Genomic DNA, 8,504 nt, shown 5'->3' on the forward strand with positions numbered 1-8,504 from the left:
CCAACAATTAACAATATTAACTACTGCACATGAACTTTTGTGATTTCAACAAGGCTTATAAATATATGTATATAATCATGCCATCAAATTCAAAGTAAATAAAAGGTTGTAACCTCAAACACATCAGTGGGGATCATAGCAGGAAGACGTCAAGCAGTAAATATAGTTGTACTCATGGTTAATCTCGATAAATTATATGATTTGTAGATAAATAGTTTTTATACATTGCAGGTGAATTATATACATTGTACATAAATTATATACTCTGCAGATAAATATTTTTTCTACATATTAGATAGATTATATACATTACAAAAAAATTATATACAGCGCATATAAATAATATACAATGCAGATAAATTATATGTAATGCACATAAAATCTTCTGCAATACATATAAATTCATCTATATTAAATTTATACGTAATATTTTTTTCATCTCGAAATATATCAACGAGTGATATTGTTTGAAAGAGTTTTTCACGTTGGTTTATAATTTATAACTTTTTTTTTTTTAAAATTCTTCATATATTTTGAGAGAATAAATCATTTTTAAATTTTATTTAAGAAAATAATGTCATGCATGTGTGGGAGATCTTAAAATGAAAACACATTGATTTATTAAATTTAGATGGGTATATAAGTATTTCAACGTTGTGTGTCCTAATAATTAATTTTTTTTAGTGTCTTTATTGAAATAAATCTCTCAAATTATGGATCTATTGTTAAAATTAAAAACTCTAGTATGAACCTAGTCAAGTGTGTGTGATGTCGTCTCATTTGACCATTGAGCCAACAAATTTAACCCGTGACCGCGCGCACACATCTAAACTCGAAAAAACGTAATTTTATCAACACACATCTTCCACGCGCCACAACTCCACGTATGCAACAACAGCTACTTTAAAATTCATTTCAACAGCACGCGCCGTATTCGCGTCTGGTATTATGCGATAACAGTAACCATGGTCATAAATTAAGAACCGACCATATCGGGATTGGGTTGAGAATCTTTGCGCGTCCAATTCCGAAAAGACGCCTCTAAAAGATAAAAAAAGGAATAACCTCATTTTTTGGTTTTACACAACATCCAAACAGACCTTTATCTGCTTTTATATTCTCGCTTTTTTTTCTTTAAGAAACTTCAATAATAATGAAAATAGAAATAATAATAATTACAACAGAAAAAGAAAATTGAGATCATGAAGCTCCGCGTCCAGTTTTGATTGAGGTCCCCTTAAAAGTGGGTCCCAAAAGTCCCTCCAAAATGGGTCCCACTTTCCCAAACCTTCACCCCCATCTTGAGTGTATAAAGGCAGCTATGGAGCACCCAAATTTTTGCAAAAAGAAATAAAATAAAAATCAATAAATTTTCTCTCTTAAGTAAACTGGGTAAAGAGAGAGAGCTCTCCATTCATTCAAGGGAGGAAACAAAAACAGCTGGTTGCCTCTCACCCCATCTAATCTAAATCTTTCCACTTTTTATTTACAAGAAGCATAGAATAAAGTGCAAGAGAGAAAGCTGAGAAAGACTATTGCTTATTTGCTTTCTTTCTCTCTGCACCCAAAGAGGGTCATTCTTTTGGGTTTTGCTTACTGCAATGGGCTTGAGGAAGCTGCTTGTAATGCAGAATGTGGTAGTGGTGGTGGTGGCTGCTATGGTGTTTTTAGGTTCTTGGGTTAATGCATCTGTTTCTTATGACAGTAGGGCTGTCACTATTAATGGCCATAGAAGGATTCTCATTTCTGGATCCATTCACTACCCTAGAAGCTCTCCTGAGGTATAACCTAACATAATGTGCTTCATGGGTCTTCTTTCTTTCCTTGTTTTTACCACTCTTTCTGTTCCAATTTTTTTTTTCTTTCAGTTGGGAACCTCTAGATTTTCTTCTATCCGCACTGGAAAATATCAATGGTTCTGTTTTGGTTACTAATTTATTGGTTTTGTTGGAACTGTTACAGATGTGGCCAGATCTAATTCAGAAGGCTAAGGAAGGAGGTTTGGATGTGATTCAGACATATGTTTTCTGGAATGGGCATGAGCCTCAACCTGGAAAAGTAATGGAGAGAATTATTTATTTTTTTTATATATGTATATTTTTCTTCTTACAGGCTAATATAAAATATTTTTTTGTGCGAATAATAGTATTATTTCGAGGGGAACTATGATCTGGTCAAGTTTATAAGGCTGATTCAACAATCAGGCCTCTATGTTCATCTCAGGATTGGCCCTTATGTTTGTGCTGAGTGGAATTTTGGGTAAATAGTTATACTATTCACAGTCTCTGCACACTGGATGGAAGTATCGGCTTACTTGCGAGGTTTCTATACTTTAGTCTAAGATTTACATTTCCAATTTCAGGGGTTTTCCAGTTTGGTTGAAATACATTCCAGGCATAAATTTCAGGACAAATAATAGACCATTCAAGGTTAGCCGCATTTTCATTTCAGCACCTGAAGTTTCCTTTCCTTTTTTTTTTTTTTGCTTAATAAGTGATTCGCTTGCTAACAATTATCGTTTCTTCATCACTCATTGAAGGCTCAAATGGAAAAATTTACCACAAAGATTGTAAATATGATGAAGGCAGAGAGGTTATTTGAATCTCAAGGTGGACCAATTATTCTATCCCAGGTGGGCAAACTGTTATGATTTAATCCAATTAGCTTTTTCTAATTTTGTCCTTAATTTGATGGAATAAGCTGCTTAGCTAAGCAAAGTATCTTTCTTTCTTTACCAATGCCTATGACAGATTGAGAATGAATATGGACCCATGGAGTATGAACTTGGTGCACCAGGTCAAGCTTACACTAAATGGGCAGCCAAAATGGCCGTCGGTCTCGGAACCGGTGTCCCATGGGTCATGTGCAAGCAAGATGATGCCCCTGATCCTGTTGTAAGTTGCACTGAACTGCGTCATATTTTTCTTGTTGTATTCCATGTCTATTTTAGCTGATGGTTCTCATGTTATGTTCCCTCAATCCTAGTGGGGTTGCTGCTTAACAGCTTTCTGTGTCTTTGTTTGAAATGAATAATTTTTGCTCACTGCACATGGTTCCTCTCTGCGCTCTGCAGTCCTCTCTGTTCCCCCACCCCTTCGCCCCTGTATTTTTTAATTCTTAGTGGACTTTAAGTTCCTATGACTGTTAATTATATTCAAAATCAATAGTTAGTGCTGCAGATTGAGACTTTTATATATTGTTGCTGTCTTAAAGATTCCAGTATGCAAAAATACATTAGTAGTCCTGAAGTCGTTGAGTGACTTGAGTCATATAATATTTGATAGATTCTTGAGATATATGTGCTGGGTTTATCTTAGCTTTTGATGTTCTAATCTCTTTCCAATAGATCAACACATGCAATGGCTTCTATTGTGACTACTTCTCCCCAAACAAGGATTACAAACCCAAGATGTGGACAGAAGCATGGACTGGATGGTAAATTTTTGTCCTCTTGGTGTTATTGGTAACTATTTTGTGTGCATGTAACCACTTAAAGTTCATATCCTTTTCTTATGACCATTTCCTCTGTTTTCTTGTGCAGGTTTACGGAATTTGGAGGTCCTGTTCCATACCGGCCAGCTGAAGACTTGGCATTTTCAGTTGCAAGATTCATTCAGAAGGGGGGATCATTCATTAATTACTACATGGTAACTTACTGTTCCTTAAATTTTCTTATTAGATTCCTTTGGTAACATAAAGTGAGTTTCATGCTCTTTTTACCATCACAGTACCATGGAGGAACAAATTTTGGCCGGACTGCTGGAGGTCCTTTCATTGCTACTAGTTATGACTATGATGCTCCTCTTGATGAATATGGTATGTGCGTTCCAAGGACGTGTTATTTATGTTGTTGACCACAATCACTTTGCATTTAAAATATTGGGTAGTGTAAAAGACTGTGGGACCTCATTTGATGTCCAACAGTCCAAGCCTCTTCCATGAACTACGATGTGGAATGGCACTGAGCCATGCTACATAATGATTCAGTTTATTGACATCAAAGAAAATAATAATGCTAAATTGAAGCTGAACCATATCATTTGCTGGGTGGCTCTTGGGATATTAGCAAAATGTTCGCTGTGATGATTGGTTGCTGTTTATTTGTGATTATTCTTTGGGAACATCTTTTTCCTTTCATAGTTTGAAGTTTTGATGGCTTCAAACAATTCCAAGGTCCATAATAAAAGTATATGGATGTATGGCTATTTCACTTTTCCATTGCCTTGTTATTTTGAAAAGATAATAGCTTTTAGTTATCAGAAAGTGCAATCATCGTCTGTTTGACTGCTTTTACTATTAAAGTGAAGTAGCTATGGAGAAAATCTGGGTTACTGTACAGCAATCTGAAGATTTGAAGTTTATATCTTATCTGTAGGATTATTGAGGCAACCTAAATGGGGCCACTTGAAAGATTTGCATAGAGCAATAAAGCTGTGTGAACCAGCTTTAATATCTGGTAATCCCACAGTGATGCCACTCGGAAACTATCAAGAGGTGAAGTTTACTTGCCTTTCCAAGAAATACAACCCCTTTCACGTTGACCTATAAGTCTCCAACTGTATTATAACTTTATTTTCATCAGGCTCATGTGTTCAAATCAAATTCTGGAGCTTGCGCTGCATTCCTTGCAAATTATAATCCTAAGTCTTTTGCTAAAGTGGCGTTTGGGAATATGCACTACAACCTACCTCCTTGGTCTATAAGCATCCTTCCTGATTGCAAAAACACAGTTTACAACACTGCAAGGGTGAGCTTTCAAAATAAATACTTGATTTACTGATTATTTCATGAAAATCGTGCACTTCATGTCAATTAGCAACTTTAGTTTTCATTAAATATAAGTGACTTTTGTTTTATTTCTAATTATCAAGGATCATGTTGTGAAATGTTGCTTCTTTTTTTCACATCATATTTTTCTCCAAATATAGTTCTTAGTTTTGAGGCTTTTAAAACTCATAATAATATTTGGTTTGGCCTTGAAACAAGTTGTTTGTGTTTGTGTGAGCGAAATTCTATGAAATTATATAAAAATTTACTGACATTTATCCAACTTGATACAGGTTGGGGCTCAAGTGGCACTGATGAAGATGACTCCTGTTCCAATGCATGGAGGATTCTCTTGGCAGGCATATAATGAAGAAACAACATCGTATGGTGATAACATATTCACAACGGTAGGGTTGTTGGAGCAGATAAATACTACTAGAGATCTCACAGACTATTTGTGGTACATGACAGAGTGAGTATAATATATCATTGCACATAAACAATTCCTTTTCTTTGTTTATTTATATTTCTTTCCACTTTGAAAATACTTTTCAGATGGATCTTATATTTGGATTTCTCATCTTGATTACATTTAATGTCTCCTCCCAGTGTTGTGATTCATCCAAATGAACAGTTTCTGAATACTGGAAAGTGGCCTAGTCTTAATATCCTTTCAGCTGGTCATGCAATGCACGTTTATGTCAATGGTCAACTAGCAGGTGTGCAACATACTGTCATTTCAGGGTTTATATGAACGTCTTATCAATAACAGCATCCAGTTAAATCTTTCAAATATTTTCTGTTGAAAATTTAAAAAAGTGAAGAAACAATTAATTGTTGAGATTATACTATTTCAAGAAAATTTATCAGGAAGCCAATGAAATTTGCTTCGTCAAGGATTCAATAAAAAATTAAAATTTATGGAATCAATAAAGTGGGGCATGATCAAGTTGTCTGTATTATGTTTAATGACTTAAGAATTTCTGAAGTTACTCTTATAGTCTTGTGCCGTTACAGACATGCCTTTTTTGCCCAACAGTGATTGTAATATTATGATTCCTTTCTCTAATCAGGAACTGCTTATGGAAGCTTAGAATTCCCAAAGTTGACATTTAATCAGGCAGTAAATCTGAGAGCTGGTGTCAACAAAATTGCTATTCTAAGCATTGCAGTCGGTCTCCCGGTATTTGTCTGTTCCTCTCTTCTTGATTTGTCCCATTTAGGCTTATTCATGTGCAAGCATCCACATGATGAAGAGTGACAAGCATATATACAACTGTCATTTTCCCAAGTGCATTTCCATGTTAGTTTGAGTCTAACTATACTGTTCTGTATCTCATGAATTCAGAATGTGGGCCCACATTTTGAGACATGGAATGCTGGCGTTCTTGGCCCAGTTACATTGTATGGACTCAATGAAGGAAGGAGAGATTTGTCATGGCAGAAGTGGTCTTACAAGGTTTGTGTTCAAAACATTAACAATGTTCTTTGTTGTTGCTTCATTATGCTTGATGTTTACTTGATTGCATGTCCAAATTCAGATTGGCCTTACAGGAGAACATCTGAGTCTTCATTCTCTTAGTGGGAGTTCCTCAGTAGAGTGGGGTCAGGGGTCGTTAGTGGCCCGGAGGCAGCCACTGACATGGTTCAAGGTGAGAGTTGCGATTCTCAGCTCCAGAAAACTCTTGTTATACTCGGGATATCACCCACATTCGTAACACCCAGTGATTTCATTTTATGCACGTCCAAGCATATCTTTCAAGCATTAGTTACTTACAAATGCTGTTCTGTCTATAATGGACCTTCTTCCTTTGTGTTTCTAGACTACTTTCAATGCTCCGGCTGGAAATTCTCCGTTGGCTTTAGATATGGGCAGCATGGGTAAAGGTCAGATATGGATAAACGGACAAAATGTTGGTCGCTATTGGCCTGCATACAAAGCATCTGGATCCTGTGGTGACTGCAATTATGCCGGAACATACAGAGAGACGAAATGCTTAAGAAATTGTGGAGAGGCTTCTCAGAGATGGTAAAGAAACAACTTGCTTTCCTAAAGTTTTGTTTAGGCATGTTGGATTTCATAAAAATGTTTGACAAGTTGCTTATATAATCTCAGGTATCACGTCCCTCGTTCTTGGCTGAACCCAACTGGCAACTTGTTGGTTGTGCTTGAAGAATGGGGCGGAGATCCGAACGGGATTTCTTTGGTTAGAAGAAAAGTAGATAGCGTATGTGCTGATATTTATGAGTGGCAGCCAACACTGATGAATTGGCAAATGCAAGCCTCTGGAAGAGTAAATAAACCATTGAGGCCTAAGGTCCATTTATCATGTGGTCCTGGGCAGAAAATCTCGTCAATCAAGTTTGCTAGCTTTGGAACGCCAGAAGGCGTTTGTGGAAGCTACCGACAGGGAAACTGCCATGCTTTCCACTCTTATGATGCTTTTAACAGGGTAAGCTTCAACTCGATTGTTTTTTCGCATTTTTTCTGGTTGGAAAATATTTTTTTTCAGCCATACCGCATCCAAGAAAAGAACGAAAAAGGGGTTTCGTTTCGGTTTTCTGATGCTGATTACTAGTTTCTTAATTATGTTAGCACTAGCCCGTGGCCTCTCTTTCTGAGTTCACAATATCAATTTATCGCTTTCGCTTTGTAGCTTTGTATGGGGCAGAACTTCTGCTCAGTGACTGTGGCACCTGAAATGTTCGGAGGAGATCCTTGCCCCAATGTCATGAAGAAACTAGCCGTGGAGGCTACGTGCAGCTGATGAATCTACATATTTCAAAGCACAATAAAGGAAGGTTCTGGACTGATTTCAATACAGCAATTACAGTACAAATATATATTTTTGGAAGCAAATTAAGCCCTCATGTACGTTGAAGACTGCCACAATCATTCATTTAGGCTTTGTACAAGGTGAAGTTGTACAGTATACAACACACCATGAGGTTAAAAGCCCTTATAATAGATTGTTGGTGAGCTGTATGTCTATTGCATTTAGCCATGATCGGGTACCTGCACGTACCCGGAAGTTGAAGAGCAGGGTGGAGCAACTGGTAGAAGCACATTGAGATGAAGCTGATAAGAGTCCATGTGCTAGCATTTGTTAGATTTAGATTATGGAAAGCATCTTGTTTCCAGTCAATTATTCACTTGTTCATTGCTTTGTTTGAAATTTTTAAGAAGGTAATATTATCAAGCATGTTAAGAATTCTGTCCCAAGCTTTAATGATATTAACTTTATCTTGATTTGCCAGTTTTTCTGCTATTTTTGTAAGATTGTATCCGTCACTAAATGCACTAAACTAAATTGATCATATTGTTCCGTTTGCATGCCACGCCATAGAATTCAGGCTTTCGTCGTGGATAATCGAGTAACATTTCTTGAAACAGCCATGGAAAAATTGACTGTAACTGTCGACAAATTTCAAACAACGTTGGATGGTGAAATCATGTAGTTCACCAAAAATATTGAATCAATCAAAGTTGTCTGTGGATTCGATAAATTGAGACGCGATTTGGTACATCACGAATATGGTTCAGTTTAGGATAAGAGCAATCTAGAGTTAGGGCTTACAAGTGCATACTGTTGGATAATGAACGCAAAAGGCATTTGATAAACTGAGAACTATAGTAACATAACACTATAGTAGATACAGTAACATAGCACTATAGCAGATACAGTAACATAACAGATTGCTTGCTTAACAATTACGGTAACATATATGAACACAGT

General features: G+C 36.4%; 1 protein-coding gene across 1 annotated transcript; it reads left to right on the forward strand.

Moving 5' to 3' along the window:
• The first annotated feature begins 1,345 nt into the window (after nt 1-1,345).
• Nucleotides 1,346-8,022, forward strand: LOC120015582 (beta-galactosidase 1). Its single transcript, XM_038868072.1, has 19 exons — nt 1,346-1,781; nt 1,963-2,058; nt 2,147-2,259; nt 2,363-2,429; nt 2,540-2,632; nt 2,751-2,894; nt 3,347-3,435; nt 3,542-3,647; nt 3,729-3,816; nt 4,376-4,494; nt 4,583-4,747; nt 5,061-5,239; nt 5,377-5,486; nt 5,841-5,950; nt 6,116-6,226; nt 6,309-6,419; nt 6,591-6,796; nt 6,884-7,220; nt 7,425-8,022. Exons 1-19 carry the CDS (start codon nt 1,602-1,604, stop codon nt 7,533-7,535), a joined length of 2,535 nt encoding a protein of 844 aa, XP_038724000.1. The 5' UTR covers nt 1,346-1,601; the 3' UTR covers nt 7,536-8,022.
• Nucleotides 8,023-8,504: the final 482 nt, after the last annotated feature.

This window comes from Tripterygium wilfordii, chromosome 2, assembly GCF_013401445.1.
Source record: "Tripterygium wilfordii isolate XIE 37 chromosome 2, ASM1340144v1, whole genome shotgun sequence".
Classification (NCBI taxonomy): Eukaryota; Viridiplantae; Streptophyta; class Magnoliopsida; order Celastrales; family Celastraceae; genus Tripterygium; species Tripterygium wilfordii.